The 23,857-nt window shown below is 38.4% G+C and overlaps 1 protein-coding gene across 1 annotated transcript in view; it reads left to right on the forward strand.

The window, feature by feature from the left end:
* Positions 1-23,857, forward strand: part of WNK1 (WNK lysine deficient protein kinase 1) — a gene marked incomplete at both ends in the record, with an annotated part of 156,439 nt that overhangs the window by 44,780 nt on the left and 87,802 nt on the right. The window contains 3 exon segments of the mRNA XM_080705758.1: positions 11,879-12,051; positions 16,410-16,630; positions 20,139-20,296. Of these exon segments, the coding sequence (XP_080561884.1) occupies positions 11,879-12,051; positions 16,410-16,630; positions 20,139-20,296 (552 nt within the window).

Genomic DNA, 23,857 nt, shown 5'->3' on the forward strand with positions numbered 1-23,857 from the left:
TTTTTATAAGTAGATTTTTCTTCATGTTGCCTTGAAACAGAAAGCTTTTGTAAATAAGTTACAAAAATGATGGATTATAATGGGAAGAGACTGATGGAGGAATTAAAGATAAGGTTTTTTTTAATTTTGGAGACTTGTTTTTCTCAAACTTGTACTGTATCATAATTATTGTTGGAAGAAGCAAGGGACACAGTGATCTCTTTACTACCTCCTCCCTTGTAATTACGTAAAAAAAATGTACCAGATTGAAAGGTCGTAAAGAAATCTATACAAGTTCAATCTATAGATCACAGAAAATGCAGGAGTAATTTTTTTTTTTTTTTTTTTTGTGGTACTGGGGTTCTCCTAGAAGCCCTTCTACCTCCGGGATACACTCCCAGACCTATTTTTTATACTTTTGTATTTGGAAACAGGGTCTCTTAAGCAAGTGCGGCTGGTTTCGAACCTGTGCGATCCTCCTGTCTCTTCCTCCCAAGTGCGGGGATTACAAGTGTGCGCCACCATGCTTGGCTTAATATTGTATTTTAAAACACCTTGAAAGTCATGTTAGTCTATTTTTTTTTCCCCCTTGGGTCTGGGGATTCTAGCATCCAGGCATTCTACCTCTAAGCTACACTCCCTGCCCTATTTTTTATTCTTTATTTTGAAACAGGGTCTCACTAAGTTGCAGAGGGCCTCACTAAGTAGCTGAGGCTGTCTACAAACTGTGTTCCTCTGGTCTTAGCTTCCTGATCATGTTAGTCTTTTTTGACAAGAGTTTTTGCATAAGAACCATTTTGCTTCTAGTAGTTATTGTCTCGACTTCTTAGGACTTCATTCTCTGTTCTAAGGTTTTTAAGAATAAATAACCTATAGCTACTTCTTTTATCATCTTTGAATTGCTATTACGCCACGTAGGCCTATGAAAGGAATATGCCATGCTCAAATAATTATATGATTCATGTTTTTGCAATACAAAAGAATTCTTGAAATTACTTTTTGTGTATGTGAATGGTAACTGAAATTCACTCTGCACTGAAAATCAATGTGTCAACTGCTCTGTCCTTTTCCAGAGGTCACATTTTTATTTCTAAATCCAAATACCCAGTATCAGTTACTTAAAAAAAAAAAAAGTGAAATAGATGCCCCAGGTCTTTGCTAAGTCAGTGTGGTGTAGAAAGTGATAAGGAAGGAGGACTCTAATATTGACCTAAAATGTTTTAATCAAGGAATTCCAGACACTTCTCCACCCATATGTTGATATGTAGACTTACCATTTGTAGTCTTAATTTAGCAGTAAAACTTTTAATATTGCTAAAAATAAAAGAGTACAGAAGTTAAGAGTACAGAAATTAATAACACTTGGAGATCAGGTCCTTTTGAGGTATAGTTAATATCTTATAAAATGAAAATTTCAAGTTTAGTTAATAAAAGCCAATCAGATTGCCTCCAAACTTGATCTGAAAAGTTTGCCTGCAAATAAAATATGCCATACAAAAGGATGGGATTGGTACCTTAGAAAATACTGAATTATGAAGGTAAGGAGAGGTGTCTATTAGGAATGTTTAAAATGAAATAATTTCTGAACAAGGAACTAAATATGTGCAAATTGTACTCAACATTAGCATTGTGTTTCTCACTCAAGGAGCAATTATATCAGCAAATCTATTGAGTACTGTTACTTGGATGACACTGAGAGGAACAATTGTTTTAGTTGTTTCATTCCCCTCTCCCCAGCAATCTGTAACTGCATATTATGGGAGGTCATGTGATAGTGATGCTTGGTTTTGTTCATTTAGCTTGTCAAAACAATTTGATGTAGGTGGAAAAAAATAAATGGGAGTAGGCTAGCTGTTTCAGCTCTAGTTTAGACCAAAGGTAATGAATGCCACAATTGTGATAGTATATCAAGCCCCCAGAAATATCTACTTGATAATGCTAGAGAAGCCCTAAAGAGTAACAGTGGCCTATCAGTTTCTAAATTTTATTTGATGTTTTGTTGCTACTTTTTGTTACTTTGTTTTAATATTTTGTCATTATTTTCACAATAATTTGATGATAATATTTAAATTATATAGGTTCCTCTTCTGTTATCTTTGGCTATCTATATTCTAGTAAAGTCCTCAGACCTTTTCAACAGTCTCTAGTTAATAGAAGTATCAACATGGATCTTCTGAGAAGAAAATAATTTTAGAAGCTATATAGAATCTTCAGGATATATTGATATAGGGAATGAAACCTGAGGTTTGGGCCAAATCAGTTCTTGTATGAATTTTAGGGAGATATTAAATTTTTCCAAATCACCCAGAGAAGTCATTTTGGCCACTGCATTTTTACTAACAAGGAGCTGAAACCTTATTCTCTGGGGATAAAAGTCACTGTAATGTTTGTGATTAAGTGCTGCGAAGGGGTATATACTGTAAATACTTCACAAAAAACATGTAGATGGGGTGGGGGACAGAGATGGGGATGGCTTAAAATAGTAGGGGCAATCAAGAAAAAAAGCAAATTTTAAGTTCTCAGCAAAAAGAATTTATAAGGTTTTGGTTTTGTTTTGTTTTTGGTGCTGGGGGTTGAACCCAGGGACATACTACTTCTAAACTATACCCTCAGCCCTTTTTAGTTTTTGTTTGGAAAAAAGTTGTTCTAGGTTGTTAAGGCTTGTCTAAAACTCTGATCCTTCCAGTTGAATTTACAAGTTTTATATACTTTAAAACATTTTTTAAAACTTTGAACTGTATGTATGACAGAAACAGTCTAAGGAGATTTTAAATTAGAATTAGAATTAGAATTTAAGTAACTGTATAAGGCAAAGTGTGGTGGTCCATGCCTGTATCCCAGTACTTGGGAGGCTGAGAGTGGAGGATTGCAGGTTCGAGGTCAGGCTCAGCAAATATTGACAATCAACATGATTTACATTATCATGTGAGACTTTACTGATAAAAGCAAATTAAAAGGAAAAGAGAGAGTCAACAGTTGGGTGTGGTAGCATACTTCTGTAATCCTAGTATATTTGTGAGGCAGAGACTGGAGGATTACAAATTCACAGCCTCAGCAATGTAGTGAGACCCTCAGCAACCTAGCAAACCCTTTCTCAAAATAAAAACGACTGGGGTGTAGTTCTGAGATAGAATATGCCCCTAGGTTCAATCCCTGTAAATCCATCCATATCTCCCCCCCACACACACACACACAGTCAACAAATTACCTAGGTTTTATTTTTTTCAGATTTTTCTCATTTCTAAGTTTTCTTTAAATGAGATCACTTTTATTTGGTGGTGGTATTTGGTGGTGGTCCTGGGGATTGAACCCATATGTATTCTACCTACAAGCTACACCCCAGTCCTGTTTCTCCACCTCCCCACAGTTTTGTTTACTTACTTACTTATTAATTAATTAATTTATTTATTTTTCAGTACTGGGGATTGAACCCGGAGGCATTCTACCTCTGAGCTACACCCCCAGCCCTGTTTTTTTAAAATTATTTATTTTGAAGCAGGATCTCAAAAAATTTCAGAGAACCTTACTAAGTAGGTGAGGCTGGCTGTGAACCTGCAATCCTCCTTTCTCAGCCTCCCAAGTACTGGGATTACGCCCAGATTTAGTTTTTGTTTTGAAACGCCTCACTAGATGGCTGAGAGTTTCACTAAATTGCTAAAGCTGGCCTGTAATTTGTGATCCTCCTGTCTCAACCTCCCAAGTACTGGGATTATAGGCATGTACCACCACACTCAGCTCAGATAACATTTAAGAATGTATGGCAAACAAGATTTTTCAGAAGTTTATTTTGAAAACCCCTGTTGTCAGTAAATGGGAAAGCAAATGAGTTAATAAAAATATCATTAACACCAGATATTTTGGAAATTTTGATTGAAACAAAACAATTATTCTTTCAAGTGCATAGCTGAGTTTGTAATATTGTACGGGTAATCTCCAATGTCTAAAATAGTAAGAAGAAACCAAATCCAGTGTGGGAAAATTATAAATATACAGTAGGGCTTTTCTGTGACTGTTGCCAATCTTGTTGACCATGAGGCACATACATAGTTTTAGTATCTATCTGAGGGTAGATGAAATCTCAAGGCCAAGCAGAATTGGATCTGAGATCTTTGTTTGGAACAGCTTCATTTTTAATGAAAGAATGGGCTGGGGGTGGGGGTGGGGGATACCATTTTTGAGATGCAAAAAAGAGAAGGAAAAATTTTAAGTCAGATGAAAAAGTTGTTCACTCTGAGAATTTATAATCTAGGACATGTAATCATACATGATAAGATTCAAATTTAAACCCATAGATGTTGTCATGGCCAGGACTAATACTATCTCTGGGCACTAGATCTGAAAAAACTCAGAGCTTGTCTACAGGGATATACTCACAACTGAGGATATATGGGATTTCACCATACATACAGATCATAGCTTAAGCTAACCTCATCGCCCAGTATTGTAAATCACAGAAAGAAACTACCGTAAATAAGTGTCAGCAGTAAAAACCTTTGGCCAAATTAAATCCCTAGTACCTCAAAGAAATTTGATACTGGAATGAACCTCTAAAGTAACTATAATTTAGCTGAGTGTGGTGGCACGTACAGCACGTACCTGTAATATCAGTACTTGGGAAGCTGAAACAGGAGGATTGCAGGTTTGAGGACAGCCTCATCAAGTATTAAGACTCACCAACCTACTGAGACCTTGTTTCAAAATAAAAATAAAATTGGGCTGGGATGTATCTTAGAGGTAGAATGCCCCTGGGTTCAATCCCAAGTCCACATATACACGCACAAAAAACTGGACACAGTGGTATATGCCTGTAATCCCAGTACTTGGGAATCTGAGACAGGAGGATTGCAGATTCAAAGACAGCCTCAGCAAGTAGTGAGACTCATTAACCCAGCAAGACCCTGTTTCAAAATAAAAATAAATAAATGGAGCCGGGCGTGGTGGCACACGCTTGTAATCCCAGCATTTGGGAGGCTGAGACAGCAGGATCGCGGTTCACAAACAGCCTCAGCTACTTAGTGAGGCCCTCTGCAACTCAATGAGACCCTGTTTCAAAATAAAGAATAAAAAATTGGGCAGGGGGTGTAGCTTGGAGGTCAAATGCCTCTGGGTTCCATCCCCAGACCTGCAAAATGAATGAATGAATGAATGAATGAATGAATGAATGAATGAAACAAATAAAAATAAAATAGGGCTAGGGGATGTGACTTGGAGGTAGGAATGCCTCTTGGTTCAATCCCAGACCTCCCCCCAACCCCCCAAAAAAAGTATATTTTAAGCCAGGCATGATGATACGCACCTGTAGTCTCAGCTACTCTGGAGGCTTAGACAGAAGGATCACTTGAACCCAGTAGTTAGGGCTGTCCTGGGCCCCTAGTAAGGCAACAAAGTGAGATTCCATCTACTTGCCCTCAAAATATATATCTTTTAAAAGACTTTTAAAAAATGCTCTTGAGAATGGTAGTACAGTGAATAACTGATTTGATAATGAAATGAAAATGTATTGTATTAAATGTACCTTCCCTACATCTTTTTTTTGTGTGTGTGTGTGAGTCTAGGGATGGAACCCAGGGGCATTCGACCTCCAAGCGACATCCCCTGCCATATATATATATATATATATATTTTGTTCTTTATTTTGAGACAGGGTCTCACTAAGTTACGGAGGGCCTCACTAAGTAGCTGAGGCTGTCCGAGAACCGTGATCCTCTGGTCTCAGCCTCCTAAATGCTGGGATTACAAGCATGAGCCATACTTTGACTCGTTCTTTTGCTACCCATTCTCTAGGAAATGCATGTTTTGAGGAGTATCTAAGGATGCAGTAGCTCTCTATGAATAGAGTATGCAGTTTAGGATTGAGAGTACACCCTCTGGTTGGTGGGCTAAAGTAAAAGTAACTAAAGGATTAGACAGGGGATTCTGTGGAACATTGAGAGAGGAGGCTGGTCTTGAAGTGGTGTTTCGGGAGATCCTGGGAGGAAAAGTTCCAAGAAGAATGCTAGGAAAACCTGCCTATTTATGAAGCAGGAATTGAATTAGTTTGGAGGGAATCATTGCAAATTGAACTAATAAGCAGGTATTATTCAAAATCCCTTGTGTAGGGTTCCTGTTAAGTGAGGGAAGGACAAATTTCTCCTCTGCACATTCTGACCTGGTGAAATGACCAGAGAATCCCTCTCCTAGTGAAGCCTTTATTGTGTACCTAACTTGGCGTGTGTATATGGAGGGGGAGGGGGCTGGAGGAATTTAAACAGGTTGGAACCCAGAGGCATTCTGTCTCTAGGCTGCCCAGAGTCTTGCTAATTCAGTGAGGCTGACCTTGAGCCTGTTATCCTCCAGCTTCAGCCTGCCAAATACTAGGATTACAGACGTACCACCACACCTAGTTTAGCTTTGTTTTGATGCTACTGGTGAGAGTATAGACAGGAGTAGGGACTTGAGTGTCCGTTTTCAAACTCAATGGGTACTTTTAGTGACAGACTGCTTGACTCTATGTTTCCTTTTGGATGTCCAAATTTATGCCCTTTTATTATCTATACCCCATCCCTCCCAGACTTGTGTAATCAGTTGAAAGTATCTGGTTTATATATACCAGAACATAAACCAGATACTTTCTGGAGCAGGGGCTGAGACCCTGCCACTTGTCCTTTGAACCCCTGCTGCCTTTAAATAAAGTTCAGTTAATAAGCTGAGTATGGTTGTGCACGCTTATAATCCCAGTACTTGGAGGCTGAGACAGGAGGATGGCAGGTTCACAGCCAGCCTCCACTACTTAGTGAGGCTCTTTGCAACTCAGTGAGACCTTCTTTCAAAATAAAGAATAAAAAATAGAGCTGAGTGTGTAACTTGGAGGTAGAATGCCACTGGGTTCCATCCCCAGTACCGCAAAAAATAATAATAAAAAAATAGGGCTGGGGGTGTGGCTCAGAGGTAGAATGCCCCTGGTTTCAATTCCCAGTATTAAGGGTAGAAGAGGGGGAACAACAATCCCTGAGCCCAGAGAAAAGGAGTTAGGAATAAAATGGAATGATGAGCAGAGATATTTGGGTAAATATAAAAAAAGAATATACTGTTTAAGTGGTAATTATAAAGGTGACTACTTAAGGAACAGTAAGATGGAACTAAAATATTAGAGTAAAATAACCTATAAATAGGGAGGGGTGACTGGAATAGTGGTAGCCCATGACTAATCCTGGAATCTGAGACAGGAGGATTAAAGTTTTGAGACCAGACACGGTAATTTACAGAGATGGCTATTTAAAACAAAATAGGGCTAGGGATGTCACTGAGAGATAAAATACCCCTGAGTTCAATCCCCTTAGCATCAAAACAAGCAAAAACACAAAAAGCAAATTTTTCTAATTGGAAAAAACAGGGCCAAATTGATTTCAAAGATTATGTCTGAGAGGGTATAGCTGAAGATGTTTTACTGGGGATGCATTATTTTAAAGCTGTCATAACTAAGTGTGCTGTTCATGAAGGAATAGGCAGATTATTTCAATACCACAGAGTTCAGGAACTGGAAAGTTAGTATTTGGTGGAGGTGAGGATAGGAAGAATTGTTCATGCAACTATTGGTTGATGATATAGAAAAAAAAGTAACAACCAGTCTTACTCTTACCTAAGCAAATTTCTCACAAGTAGAAACTACAAATGTAGCAAAGGAAATTGGCATTTTAAGAAGGTAAAGAAGAATCATTGCCTCAGTATTCAGAAGGACCAAAGGCACATAACTTACCTCCCAACAAAATAAGAGACGAATTGAATCATAGTTGAATAAAAATATCTCTTAAGTCAAAAGATATAATAAACAAGGTGAAAATACAGACCACAAACTGAGAAAAAATATTTGTAACTCAGGAAACCAATAAAGAATTAGTATGAAAATAGATGAAGAATTAAAAATCAGATTAAGAAACTTGATATTCCTCTTCTGTGGGCAGCTCACAGAAGAAAAATCTTAAGTAGTATGGAAAGAAAACAGTAAAGGTTGCTCAAGCTTATTTCAACAAGAGAATATTGGTTTATACCCATTAGATTAACCAAAAAAGTTATTGTCTAATATTACCAAGTGCTGCTGAGCATGTGGAGCAATGGTAACCTTCACACACTCTTTCAGAAGGGAGTTTTAATCCATTCGGGCTGCTATAACAAAATACCTTAGACATGGTGTTAAATTTATAATCAATAGAAATTTATTTCTTGCAGTTCTGGAGCCTGGGAAGTTGAAGAAAAAGACACCAGCAGTGTCTTTTTTAGTGTCTGTTGAAAACATGCTCTCTGCTTCACTGATGCCTCTTGATGTATCATGTGGCTATTTTTTATTCTCTTGTTTTGTTTTGGTTTGGTTTTGTACTGGGGATGGAACCCAGGGCCCTTCTACCTCCGGACTACACTCCCAGACCTATTTTATATTTTATTTGGAAACAGGGTCTCTTAAGCCAGCTGAGGCTGGCTTTGAACCTGAGTGGTCCTCCTGTCTCAGCCTCCCAAGTGGGGGGATTACAAGTGTGTGCCCCCATACCTGGCTCTTGATTCTCTAGTTTGAAAGAGGGCCTCACTGAGTTGCAAAGAGGCTCACTAAGTAGCTGAAGCTGTCTGTGAACTGTAATCCTCCTTTCTCAGCCTCCCAAATGCTCAGATGACAAGCTTGCACCACCACACCCGGCTTTTTTCTTTATAAACTAAAGAAGACATTTATTTTACACTCAGAATTTATCTTGTGGACATAACTAAAAGGTGTCACCAATCCCCACCCCATCTTGAAGGGTTAGTACAGTGAATGTTATAAAGCATGCATGAACAGTTCCAAGGACTGGGAACAACATTAACTGACAAGAACAACTTCAACCTAAGTCATCATAAAAATGTTTCAGGAAAAAAAAGAAGGAAGGAAGGAAAAGAAAAGAAAAATATCTCTCATGTGGCTAAAGAGATTAAATGACTTCCTTAAGATACAAATCAAAACTACACTGAGATTGCATCTAACCCCAATTAGAATGGCAATCATCAAGAATACAAACAACAGCAGATGCTGGCCAGGATGTAGAGAAATAAGAGCTCTTATGCACTGTTGGTGGGATTGCAAGTTAGTGCAACTGCGATGGTGATCATTGTGGAGATTTCTCAGAAAACTGGGAATGGACCCACTATATGATCCAGTTATACCACTCTTGGGTATTTTTCCAAAAGGATTGAAATCAGAATATTACAGTGATGTCTGCATGTCCATGTTTATAGAAGCACATTTCACAATACCAAAATCATGGAGCCAACCGAGGTGCCCATCAACAGATGGATTGCAAAATTATGGGATATACACACAGTGGAATTCTACTCAGCAATAAAGAACAAACTTATGTCATTTGAAAATGGATGAACTGGGTAAAGTGTTGCACAACTGTAATCCCAGTACTTGGGAGGCTGAGACAGGAGGATGGCAGGTTTCTAAAGCTGGACAGTAGTGAGACTTGTCAACCTAGCAAGACTCTGTTTCAAAATAAAACAGGACTGAGATTGTAGCTTGGAGGTAGAAAGTGAAGGATCATGTGTTTTCCACATTGTCTCATATGGAAACTAGGGAGTAATCTGGATATAAGAGGGACCTTAGAAAATGAAAGAGAAACAGCAGTGGAGCAATAGAGGGAGGGGGTGAACAGAAGGGTAGTGTTGGAGGGGAGGGAGAATCAATGAAGGAAGCACTGCCATTGAAGTTATGTACATATGTGAAATTACTAATACCAATCTCAACATCATGTACAGGGAAGGGGAGGGAGCCAGGGGGAAACAGGTACTGTGTACATATATGTCCCTATCCCTTTGAACTACATAATGATGTGCAATTACAGTGCACCAATAAAAGTATTAAAAAATAAAAGCAGCTGGGTGTGGTGCCGGATGCTTGTAATCCCTGTGCTTGGGAGGTGGAGACAGGAGGATCGCACAGGTGCAAAGCCAAGCTCAGCTACTTAGGCTCCCAGCAACTTAGTAAGACCCTGTTTCCAAATAAAATATAAAATAGGTCTGGGAGTATAGCTCAGAGGTAGAAATCCCATGGGTTCCACCCCCAGTACCACCAAAAATACATACATACATACATACATACATACAAAAGAGGCTCCTTTAAGCCCCTTTATAAGGTCACTAATCACCTCCTAATGGTCCTACATTGCAATACCATCATCGTGGGGGTTAGGATTTTAATATGAATCATTCAAACCACAGAAGTTACACAGGAAAATATGTTAAAATAGTTATCAAATTTTAAAGAATTTTTGACATAGTATGTATATATCATTGATACATGCTAAAATACTAAGTTATGTGACATGAAAATATCAAATTGTTGGTCTCAAAAATCACAAGCCAGGCGTGGTGGTGCACACTTGTAATCCCAGCATTCAGGAGGCTGAGACAGGATTGCAGTTTGCAGCCAGCCTCAGATTACAAGCGTGTGCCACCACTCCCGGCTATTTATTTATTTATTTATTTATTTATTTATTTATTTATGGTACTGGGGATTGAACCCTGGGAGCAGTCTACCTCTGAGCCCAATTTTATTTTTATTTTGAAACAGAATCTCTACTTTGATGAGAGTCTCACTAGTTGCTGAGGCTGTCCTTGAACCTGTGATCTTCCTGTCTCAGCCTCCCAAGTACTAGGATTACAAGTTTATGCCACTGTGCCAAGCTTATATATTTTATATGAGGCATAAAACCCATATGGTTATAGCCGGGCGTGGTGGGACACCTTCTAATCCCAGCATATGGGAGGCTGAGACAGGAAGATCACAGTTCACAAACAGCATCAGCTACTTAGTAAAGCCCTTTGCAACTCAGTGAGACCCTGATTCCAAATAAAGAATTAAAAATAGGGCTATGGGGGGCACATATGGTTATATATGCTATATCCAGATTTAGGATAGTGGGGTTTTTGGGGGGGGGTACTGGGGTTCCTGGAAACCGTTCTACCTCCGGGCTACACTCCCAGACCTATTATATATATATATATATATATATATATTTTTTTTTTTTTTTTTTTAATTTGGAAACGGTCTCTTAAGCCAGCTTGGCTGACTTTGAACCTGCGCGATCCTCTTGTCTCCGTCTCCCAAGCACAGGGATTACAAGCGTGCACCACCACGCCCAGCTAGGATAGTGGTTTTTCAAGGGTAAGGAGAAGGAATGAGGAGGGCAAACTACTTATATAGGGGCTTTAAGCTAGATTTGTAATGTTTAATTATTTGTCAGTGTGAGAGGAACCTATTATTTGATGTCTATACTATTTCATTAAAATATGTATTACATGTTTGGACAAGATAGTTTCAGTTTTAATTAACAGAACAATTCAGAATTTGTATGAGATTTTGTCATGGGACAACAAATCAAATGCCTTTCCTCCGTCTCAGATAAGAAGTACATTAACTCCTATGAAGTACCAGGCACTTTCATCATGATGAAAAAATACCTTTTTACTTTTGTAACAATCCTGTGAGATGATGTTATATATTTGTTAAGGAAATACTAATCAGTGTAAGTAGAAATATAAGTTTTTAGATGCTTTTGTTTCTAAAACCCATGCTCATTCCATGACATTAAATCACCTATCTTTAGCAATTGATGACCGATTTTGGAAGTGGCCAATTAACTGTACCTTATAATATGAAACTTTATCTGAGGTACACATTAACAGTAAATTATCTCAAACATGATTTATAATTCAAAATTTTCTCACACACATATTAGCCTCTTCTTACACTTTTAAGGCAGGCTAATTGTTATTAGTAACTTTAGTATTCCTGATTATTTTTATGCTATTGAACATGATTTGGCACATACTTATCTTAATTTAACTCTAATGTGAATTTTATTACTTTACATTCTGTTTTGTTTTTTGATTTTAGGATCGAAAGTTAACAAAATCTGAAAGGCAGAGATTTAAAGAAGAGGCTGAAATGTTAAAGGGTCTTCAGCACCCTAATATTGTTCGGTTCTATGATTCCTGGGAATCCACACTAAAAGGAAAGAAGTGCATTGTTTTGGTGACTGAACTTATGACATCTGGAACACTTAAAACGTAAGTCCAGCAATATTATAAAAGCTAACTGAGAAGTATGAGAGAACTTGATTTTTCTTATTTTAGCCCAACACATTTACTTTTGCTGTTGAGCTTATTTGGGAAGGAATAATCCTTCCAGCTATTACTATACTTGTATATTTTTTATCCCCAGAGTCCTCTGGTATATAAAATGATTTAATAATGATTTATTGGTAACTATAGAAATGAGAGACCTAGTATGGTGGTGCATGCCTGTAAGACTTGGGAGGCTGAGACAAGAGGATCACAGGTTTGAGGACAGCCACAGCAGTGTAGCAAGACTCTCAGCAACCTAGTGAGACCCTGTTTTAAAACACAAAATGAAAAAGGGCTGGGAATGTAGCTCAGAGATAGACCACCCCTGGTTTCAGTCCCCAATACCACCAAAAAGGGGGGGGGGCGTGAGGGAGGGAGGGGAAGTTACTGCAGAAAAAACTTGATTGGTGTTTCTAAAATTGAGTAGCTAAGGGACCTGAAATCAAATGTAGAGGTAGCCCTCTAGTGGTTAAAATGAGATTAAAATAGAAAAAAATGCCCATTTTTAATCACTTGGTAGAGTGTGTGTTTGTGTTTGTACACTTGTGTGCGCATCCTGGCGATTAAACCCAGGTGCATTCTACCTCCAGCCCTACTTTATCTTTTATTTTGGAACAAGGTTTCACTAAAGTTGCTGAGGGCCTCTCTTAGGTTGCTAAGGCTGGCTTTGAACCTGTAATCCTTGTGTCTTAACCTCCCAAGTATTGGGATTATAGGTGTGCACCATCACACCTGGCTATTTTGTATTTTTTTTGTTGCATTTTCTGTGTGAGTTTTGATTTTGAAGTAAACTTTCTTTAGTACTACTTTTCTTAGTACTATATCCCTTATGTTTAGTATGTTGTGTTTTTGTTTTAATTTGCTTCAAGAAATTTTAAAATTGCTTCTTAGCCAGGCGTGGTGGTGCACTCTTGTAATCCCTGGGTTTGGGAGGCTGAGACAGGAGGATCACACAGGTTCAAAGGCAGCCTCAGCTACTTAGTGAGACCCTGTTTCCAAATAAAATATAAAATAGGTCTGGGAGTATAGCTCGGAGGTAGAAAGCCTCTGGGTTCCACTCCGCAGTACCACCAAAAATAAATAAATAAATAAATAAATAAATAAATAAACAAACAAACAAACAAACAAATAAATAAATTTTCTTAATTTCAACCTTGATCCATTGGTTTTGTTCAGGAGTGTTTAATTTTTATGTTTTTGTGTAGTTTCCAAAGTTCTCTTTTTTATTTCTACTAGTCAGTTTCCAAAGTTCTTTTTATATACCCTATTTTTTTTTTTTTTTTTTTTTTTTTTTTGCGGGCCTGGAGATGAAACCCAGGGGCATTCGACCTCAGAGCTACACCTCCTGCCCTGTTTTTTAGTCTTTATTTTGAAACAGGGTCTCACTAAGTTGCAGAAGGCCTCACTAAGTAGCTGAGACTGTCCGCAAACTGGTATCCTCCAGTCTCAGCCTCCTGGATGCTGGGATCACAAGTGTGCGCCACCACGCCCAGCTTTATACCCTATGATTTTAATTTTTCAAAATTTGTTGAAAAAAATATTTGTGTACTATTATATGATCTAACCTGGAGAATGTTTCATGTGCTAGTCAGAAGAATGTGTTACTTTACAGTTGTTGAAAGGAATGTTCTGTAAGTATCTGTTAGGTTTATTTTGTCTGAGGTACAGTTTAACACTGCTGTTTCTTTGTTGCTTTTTCTATCCAGATGATCTGTCCCTTGCTTAAAATAGGGTGTACTCCTACTGGTGATCTGGGGCCTATCTCTTTCTTTAGGTCTATTAGTATTTATTTTATATATTTAGGTGCCCTGATATTGGGTGCCTATGTATTTACCATTATAACTCTTGAATCAGGCATGGTGCCACATGCCTGTAATCACAGGTAGCTTGGGACAGGAGGATCATTTGGTAGCTTGGGACAGAAGCATCACAGATTTACATCCAGCCTCAGCAACTTAGTAAAGCCCTCCACAACCTAGACTCTGTTATAAAAAATAAAGTAGGACTGGGGATATAACTCAGGTAGAATGTTTCTGGGTTCAATCACCAGTACCATCCATGCATAAAAAGAGACCACCCTCAACTCAGTGAGACTCTTAGTAATCTAACAAGTCCCTGGTTCAAATAAAAAAAATTTAAAAAAATAGCATGGAAGTTAGACACCTCTGGGATCAATCCCCAATACCACCCTTACACACACATAAAAGAAAAAGAAAAAAAGAAAAACTAAAATGAACTTTTGATGTATTTTTAACCAATAAAACCCACTTTTGCTATAAGTTTATTTAATAACGCCACTAAATGAAGTAGAATTTTGTTTCAGTTCTACTGGTAGCTTTTTAGTTAGATCCAGGTTTCCTTGTGTTTTGCGGTTTGGTTTTATCTTAGTATTCCTCTAGAACTAGGCGTGGTGGCGGACACTTGTGATCTCAGTACTTGGGAGGCTGAGACAGGAAGATCTGGGTTCAAAGCCAGCCTCAGCTATTTAGTGAGGCCCTTTGCAACTTAGTGAGCCCTTCCTTTTTTCAAAATAAAGGACAAAAAAATAGGGCTGGGGGTATAGCTTGAAGATGAATCCCCCAGGGTTCAATCCCTAGCACCAGGGGGGGAAAAATGCTCTAGAGATTGCATTTATATTTTTAATTCTTCACAATTTAGGGTTGATACTGTAAATTTTTTTCCCCAGTACTGGGGATGGAACCCAGAGGCATTGTACCTCCAAGCTATACTCAGCCCTATTTTTTTAGTATTTTTATTTTATTAATTTTTTTGGTACCTGGGGTTCCTGGAAGCCCTTCTACCTCCAGGCTACACTCCCAGACCTATTTTTTATATTTTTATTTGGAAACAAGGTCTCTTAAGCTAGTGCAGCTGGCTTCGAACCTGTGTGATCCTCCTGTCTCCGCCTCCCAAGCGCGGGGATTACAAGTGTGCACCACCACTCCCGGCTGTATTTTTATTTTTTTTGAAACAGGGTCTCACTGAGTTGTGAAGGGCTTTGCTAAGTAGCTGAGGCTGTCCACAAACTGCGATCCTCATGTCTCAGCCTCCTGAATGCTGGGATTACACATGTGTGCCACCATGTTATACCCTCAGTTCAGTTTTATTTATTATTTGGAAACAGAATCTCAAAAGGTTGCTAAGAGCCTTGCTAAATTGCTGAGGCTGGTTTAGAATCTGTGATCCTCCTGTCTCGGCATCCCAAGTACTGGGATTACAAGTGTGTACCACCACTTCCAGCTTCCATCCCTTTAAAAAAAAAACAAAACTTTATGTTGAAAGAAGATCTAGCTAGCCAGGCATGGTGACACATTCTTGTAATCCCAGCATTTGGGAAGCTGAGACTGGAGGATTGCGGTTTGAGCACAGCCTCAGCTGCTTAGTAAGGCCCTTTGCAACTCAGTGAGACCCTGTTTCAAAAACAAAGAATGAAAAATAGGGCTGTGGGTATAGCTCAGAGGTAGAATGCCCCTGGATTTCATCCCCAGTACCACACATACACACATGAGAGAGAGGGGGAGAGAGGGAGGGAGGGAAATCTAGCTAACATTCTGGGATTCCTGCTAAATTGCCAACACTAGCCTTGAATCTGCAGATCTCCTGTTTTAGCCTCCATAGTACTAGGATTACAGGTATATACTCCCACTCCCATCTAGTCTTTTTTTTTTTTTTTTTTTTTTGGTGGTACTGGGGATGGAACCCAGGGGCCTGCTACCTCCGGGCTACACTCCCAGACCTATTTTATATTTTTTATTTTGAAACAGGGTGTCTTAAGCCAGCGGAGGATGGCTTCAAACTTGTGCAAACCTCCTGTCTCAGCCTCCCAAGTGCAGGGATTACAAGCGTGTGCCAACACGCCCGGCTCCATCTAGTCATTTTAACTGTGAACTAATTTTAAGAAATTAATTTTTGTGCTTTGTAATTAGAATTATTTTTTTACCAACTAAAATTTTGTTTTCTGAAATATTTCGATACTACTAATAATGCTAGCATAGCCAACTTGATGTCCCATTATTTTTAAGAAAAAACTAGTTACCTTACACTCTGTTTAGATGAAAAAGGTACTTGGGGTGAGGGAGGGAACAAAAATAACTGGAAGGTTTATTTTTCTTGTCTTTTAATAGAATTTCATTTTTAAGTATCCTAGCCCCTTGTACATTACTTAAAAGAAATGCTAACCTTTAAGGTTACTGAATTTTAATATTCTAAATTTGATATTTCCATCTCTGGTATGCTAGAATTTAATGGAATTCTTCAAAGCAGCAAACTCATAACCTGTTTGGTGTGCTTTTCTTTTCTAGGTACCTGAAAAGGTTTAAAGTGATGAAGATCAAAGTCCTAAGAAGCTGGTGCCGACAGATCCTTAAAGGACTTCAGTTTCTTCATACTCGAACTCCACCTATTATTCACCGGGATCTTAAATGTGACAACATCTTTATCACTGGCCCTACAGGCTCAGTCAAGATTGGAGACCTTGGTCTGGCAACCCTGAAGCGGGCTTCTTTTGCCAAGAGTGTGATAGGTATGTTTCAGGTGTACCTTGGAGCCTATTTAGCCTTCTGACATTACTTTTATTTAGAAACCTGACCCAATCAGAGCTTTTCTGACCTGAAATAAACCTTTAGAAATTTATAGCTTGAACCAAGAAGTCGATCATTTCTACTTGTGAGATGTGGGGTTCTTTATATTTATGCTTCTAGAATCTTGATGATTACTGATGTTCTTTAAAATTACATGGAGATAAATAAGGTGATCTTTGTTGACAGAACCTCATGTAACAATTTTATTGTTATCCTGTTGATACTTCATATTATATACTATTTACATAGAATGTTTTGTGTGATAATTTTCTTTTAAAAGAAATGACATTTATACATTGTTTAGTTTCTAAAATGTCCATGTATTATATGTTTGAAAATATTCTCTTGTTAAAATTTTATTTAATTTAATTAATTTATTTTGGTGGTACTGGGGTTCTTGGAAGCCCTTCTACATCTGGGCTACACTCCCAGACCTATTTTTATATTTTTTAATTTGGAAACAGGGTCTCTTAAGCCAGCGAGGCTGGCTCCGAACCAGCGGCTATCCTTCTGTCTCCGCCTCCCAAGCGCGGGGATTACAAGTGTGCGCCACCACGCCTGGCTAAAATTTTAAATAAAGTATGAAAGTATAACAAAGTATAACATTTTGCTCTGAAGAGTTGGTTTTATCTGCTTTTTCCTTTTTACTCTCACTCTTCAGAAGTTAAGATATATCTTCAGATGAGTGTGGTAGTGCACACTTGTAATCCCAGTACTTGGGAGGCTGAGACAGGAGGGTCACAGGTTTACAGCCAGCCTGAGCAATTTAGTGAAGGCTTCTACAATTTAATGAGACGCTTGTAATCCCGGCGCTTGGGAGGCTGAGACAGGAGGATCACACAGCCAGCCTTAGCTACTTAGGCTCTCAGCAGCTTAATGAGACCCTGTTTCCAAATAAAGTATAAAGTAGGTCTGGGAGTATAGCCCGGAGGTAGAAAGCCACTGGTGGGTTCCAACCCCAATATCACCAAAACAAAACAAAACAAAAAACAAAAAATAGGTCTGGAGGTGTAGCTTGGAGGTACAATGCCCTGGCGTTCAACCCCTAGTAATGCAAAAATAAAATAGATTTCCCAACCTTAGTGTTGTGGATGTTTTGGTCTGGGCAGTTGTTGTAAGGGGCTGTCTTGTGCATTGTAGAGGTATTTAGTAGCATTCCCCAGACTCTACTCACTAAGTGCCAGTAGTGTTTCCTCTAGTTGTTAAAATAAAAACATCTGACACTACTCTTAAAGGGCAAAATTGCCTCCTGCTCTTAAGAATAGGCTTTTTAGGGGTGTGTGTGTGTGTGTGTGTGTGTGTGTGTGTGTGTGTGTGTGTGTGAGAGAGAGAGAGAGAGAGAGAGAGAGAGAGAGAGAGAGAGAGAGAGAGAGAGAGAGAGAGAGATAGAGATAGATAGATAGATACTGGGGATTGAACCCAGGGATGTAGTACTCTTGAGACACACCTTCAGTCTCCTCCTTTTATTTTTTTATTTTGAAACAGGGTCTCAATAAGTATCCAGGTTTTCCTCAAACCTGTGATCCTTCAGTTTCAGCCTTCCAAGTACTGGGATTACAGGTGTGCACTGTCATGTCAAGCTTAGACTTAGTTAACATTTATTAGAGTCACAGGTAGTAGAAATGTCTGTTTTGATAAGCTTTCATTCTCTAAAGGTTATAAGAAGCCGGATGTGGTGGCACACGCTTGTAATCCCAGCATTTGTGAGGCTGAGACCAGAGGATCGCAGTTTGCAGACAGCCTCAGGTACTTAGTGAGGCCCTCCGCAACTTAGCGAGAGAGACACTGTTTCAAAATAAAGAATTAAAAAAAAAAAATAGGGCAGGGAGTGTAGCTCGGAGGTCAAATATCCCTGGGTTCCATCTCCAACCCCCCCACCCAAAAAAAAAGAGTTTATAACAACTTAAAAACTTGAAATCTTCACAAATGTTCCTCTCTGCTCCTCCTAAAAGGGTTTAAGAACAACAAAAGAAACATACTAGTTATTACATGGATTGAAATCCTAACTGTTAAAAGGAAAATTAGTTTACAAAACAGTGATCTGCAAAAAGTATTCTCTTTGGAACATTATAACTAGGATTTGGACTGCTGATTTTATATTTTTTTATATTAAGAAGAATGGGGAGTTAGATGTGATAGCACATGCTTGTAATCCCAGTACTTGGGAGGTTGAAACAAGAGGATCACAGGTTTATAGCCCTTTACAACTTAGTGAGACCCTATTTCAAAATAAAAAAATAATAGTAAAATGGGGTTGGGGAGTGTAGCTCAGAAGTAGAATGCCCTTAGGTTCAATCCCAGTACCACACAAACACACAAAAAAGAATGGAAAAAAAAAGTTACTTGAGGCTGAATTTCCTTTTTGCCTTCTTTATAGGAAACATTTCTTTGATTATCTGGCTCCAAAGAGTTTTTTAGTTTGTCTGTTTATTTAATATAATATGCAAATTTGTTCCAAGAAATGCCCCCTAATTTGAGGTATAAAGACTTAATTATTTGGAAGGATTATAAAGCTTAGTCTTGTGGGATCACACACTCATGCATCAATTTGTATTTAAGTTCTGCATTCGTGTGTGTATGTATTTGTTCTTTGCCTGTAGGATGTCCCTCACTGTATTCCCTGTATCTGCAGTATGTTTATTTGTATACTGCAGGTGGGATGGTAAGTATGTGAAGAAAAGGGCTCTGGTGAGTAGCCGTATAGACAATCACATTTTGGTTTATTATCTTTAAGAAGATTTTTCACTGGGAAGCCTCCTTAAAAAGTGAAACTGGAGCCGGGCATGGTGGTGCATGCTTGTAATCCCAGTACTTGGGAGGTTGAGACAGGAGGATTGCAGGTTCACAGCCACTCTCATTTACTTTGTGAGGTACTCTGCAACTTAGTGAGAACCTGTTTCAAAATAAAGAATAAAAAAATTGGACTGGTAGTGTAGCTCAGAAGTAGAATGCCCCTGGGTTCCAAACCTAGAACCGCAAAGTAAAAAAAAAGAAAAGCTGTAAATGTTATCTTAGTTACCATACTGTAGGGGGCAGACAAGTATTTACTCTTTGAAAATCCATTGTACGTAGATGCCATTATACCTGGTTTGTTCCCTGCTAGTTTCTTACCATTAACTTCCATTTATTTTCAGTATAAGTTATATTAATTAATCTCTTTGCCAAAGCTCTAGTTTGACATATTGTATAATACAAATCATTTTAAACTGTGTAAAATAATCAGACACTTGGTCCTGTTCAGTTTCTTAAAAAGGCCTTGCAGTGGAAAATCTTCTATGAGGTATTTAATGGAACAAACTGACTAAGAAAATTTCTTTCCTCTTTTTTCCCTTTTTTTTTTTCCCTTCCAATTTCTGCTCTCTCACAGGTCAACCCCTCTGCTTATACCCTGGGTGAGTAACGTCTGCAGCTTCTGCTTGCACTGAGTCTGAATAGTTCTTTTAATTTAAGGTACCCCAGAGTTCATGGCTCCTGAGATGTATGAGGAGAAATATGATGAATCCGTTGATGTTTATGCTTTTGGGATGTGCATGCTTGAGATGGCTACGTCCGAATATCCATACTCAGAATGCCAAAATGCTGCGCAGATCTACCGTCGAGTGACAAGTGTAAGTCTTTCCTAACCATTGGTGAGCTTGGGTCTCTTCTAACATGCGGTCCCAAGCTGAATAACATCAGTCATGCCAAAGGGGGCAGGAGTGGAAAGCATACTGAATTGAGAGAAGGAGGTGTTGAGGTATCTAGATAAAGAATTACCAGTTTATCTTGGCCTTCTTTGCATTCAGTTAAACCTTACATATATTCTTATCACCTGCTTTTCAACCCTTTTTTCTCATTTTTCCCACTATGTAGCTTAGTGCTTCATCAAATTAATTTGTTCATAGACTTTTCTCTGAATGACTTAATTTGGTAATTAATTTATTAAATCATATATGAGTACCCACAGTGTTTAAGGAATAAATTAATACCATACTGTAGTTTAAATTACTCATAGTAGTTTACGTGTGCTGACAAATTATTTTCTAAAGTTGTCTAATCAAAACCTAAAATTTAGTTGTTAGGTTTTTTTTTTTTTTTTTTTTTTTGGTGGTTGTACTGGAGATGGTACTGGCGAAGTGTTCCAAAAGTTGTGTACATGCATATTTCTATCACTGTATACCCCAGTATAATGCATAATTACAGCATACCTAATAAAAGTATAAAAATGTAAAATAAAATAGGGCTGGGGGTATAGTTTAGAGGTGGAACTCCCAAGGGTTCAATACTCATAAGCAAAAAATTGAAACAAATCTACCTATATAATAATATATAACATTTAAAGTAAAAAAAATACAGTATTTTTCATAACATGAAAAACTTTTGGCAGTCTTTTTAATACATGGCTTAACATAAATGAATGGATTTTTACATCTGTTTCTGCATTTCCCCTTCTGCAGTATTACACAGTATATGCTCTATAAAACTACACTGTCTCTATTGGGTGAATGCAAGCAAAAGGGACAATTATTGACATTCTACACTGTAAGATAAACTTCTGTGTATAGAAAAATGAAAAAGAAAGTAAAATAACACTGAGGAAGCAAGCATTCAGAATGTACAATAGTTCTTAAAAGAATAAATTTCTTCAGAGAATGAATGGCACACAGAAAAAGAAAGGCACCTTCTGTGGGTCTTGACGGTGCCCATTTTAGAGAGACTGTAAGCCGGTATGTTGGCACACTCTTATAATCCTAGTATGTGGGGAGGCTGAAACAGGAGAAATACAGGTTCACAACCAGCCTGAGCTCCTTAGTGAGTCCCATGCCCCCTGCAACTTAGTGAGACCCTGTTTCAAAATAAAGAATAAAAAATAGGACTGAGGCCAGGCATGGTGGTATACGCTTGTAGTCCCATGCCCCCTGCAACTTAGTGAGACCCTGTTTCAAAATAAAGAATAAAAAATAGGACTGAGGCCAGGCATGGTGATATACGCTTGTAATCCCAGGACTTGGGAGACCAAGACAGGAGAATTGCAGGTTCAAGAAAAGCCTCAGCAAGTAGTGAGACTCTCATCAACCTAGCAAGGTCTTGTTTCAAAATCAAAATTAAAAAAATAGGGCTCCTGGTGCAGTTTGGAGGTCGAATGCCCCTGGGTTCAATTCCTAGTACCGCAAAAATATAAAAAATAAATACAGACTGTAAATAGACATCTTTGAAACAATGGGCAAAATATCTGAATATCCCTCCCTCCCCCTCCTCATACATGTCTTTGAGATTGGAATAGGTAGTTTTGTATAGCCTATGAGTGTTATTTCAACTCTTACACTCTTTATGTCTCAGTTCTTCCTCTGGTCTTTCCTTACCCTCCCCCATCACTCCATTGGAGTTTCTGTTCATCCACATGATGTTATTTTTGTTTCTGAACTTCTGTCTGGCATCCACATATAAGGGAAAACATACATCTCATTTTTTGAGGCCAGCTAATCCCTCTTACCATAACATTCTCGAGTTTGATCCATTTTCTGCAAATAACATGGTTGTGTTGTTCTTATGGCTGAGTAAAATTTAATTGTAATATACCACAGTTTTGTGATCCATTCATCTGTTGATGGACACATAGGCTGGTTCCATAATTTGGCTATTGTGAATTTTGCTGCTATGAACATGGATATGCATGTATCACTATAATATTCTGACTTCAGTTCTTTTGGAAAGATTGCCAGGAATGGTATTGCTGGGTCACATGGTGGTTTCATTCCCAATCTTCTGAGAAACCTCCATACTGATCTCCATGGATGTCACCAACAGTATATTAGAGTTCCTGTTTTCCCCACATCCTTGCCAACATTGTGTGTGTGTGTGTGTGTGTGTGTGTGGTACTGGGGGGTGGAACCCAGGGACTTTTCTACCTCCAGGCTATATGCCCAGACCTATTTTATACTTTATTTGGAAATAGGGTCTCACTAAGTTGCTGAGAGCCTCACTAAGTAGCTGAGGCTGGCTTTGAACCCATGCAATCCTACTGTCTCAGCCTCCCAAGCACTGGGATTACAAGTGTGCCCCACCACACCCAGCTCTTTGCCAACATTTATTATTTGTTTGCTTGTTTTGTTTTATTTTACTGGGGATCAAACCCAGGGGCATTTTGCCTCCCTGAGATACACCCCAACCGTACTTATTTTTTTTATTTTGAAATTGTCTCAGTAAGTTGCTGAGGCTAGCCGAAAACCTGTAATACTCCTTTCTCAACCTCCCAAACTGTGAGATTACAGGCGTGCACCATCATACCCAGTATGTTTGTGTTCTTGATGATTACCATTCTAACTGGAGTTAGATGGAATCTGGTATAGTTTTGATTCATATTTCCCTGATAATGATATTGAATTTTTTTTTCAGTGCTGGGAATGGAACCCAGGGGTATTTTACCTCTGAGCTACATCCCCAGTTCTATTTTTTAGTCTTTTTATTTTTTGAAACAGGGTCTTACTCAGTTGCGAAGGGCCTTGTTAAGTAGCTGAGGCCGTCCGCCAACTGCGATCCTCCGGTCTCCACCTCCCAAATTCTGGGATTACAAGCGTGTGCCGCCACACCCGGCAGATAATTTTTTCTTATATCTATTGGCCATTTGTATTTCTTTTGAGAAGTTCTATTCAGTCGCCTGTTTTTAGGGGGAATTCTCGAAGTTTTCCCCATTTAATATGATGTTGGCTGTGGGCTTATTGTAGATTTCCTTTATGAAGTTGAGATATGTTCCTTCTCTTCCAGTTCTCTGCAGTGCTTTTATCATAAATGTATGTTGGATTTTATCAAATGCTTTTTCAGCATCTATTGAAATGATCATGTGATTTTTGTCTTTGATTCTGTTTATATGATGAATTACATGGGTTGATTTTCATATGTTGAACCAGCCTTGCATCCCTGGGATGAACCCTACCTGGTTATGGTGTATGATTTTCTTTATGTGGTTTTGAATGCGTGTTGCTAGTATTTGGATTTCTTTTTAAGTGGGTTCATGATTGGTATATAGGACTGCTGACGATATTCCTAAATTAATTTTATAGCCAGCTGCTCTGCTGAAGCTGTTTATCACCTCTAGAAGTCTTCTGGCTAAGTTTTTTTTTTTTTGTATCTTCTAAGTACAAAGGATCCTGTCATCAGCAAAGATAATTTCACTTCTTTCCCTATTTATA

This window comes from Muscardinus avellanarius (assembly GCF_963383645.1).
Source record: "Muscardinus avellanarius genome assembly, chromosome: 11".
Classification (NCBI taxonomy): domain Eukaryota; kingdom Metazoa; phylum Chordata; class Mammalia; order Rodentia; family Gliridae; genus Muscardinus; species Muscardinus avellanarius.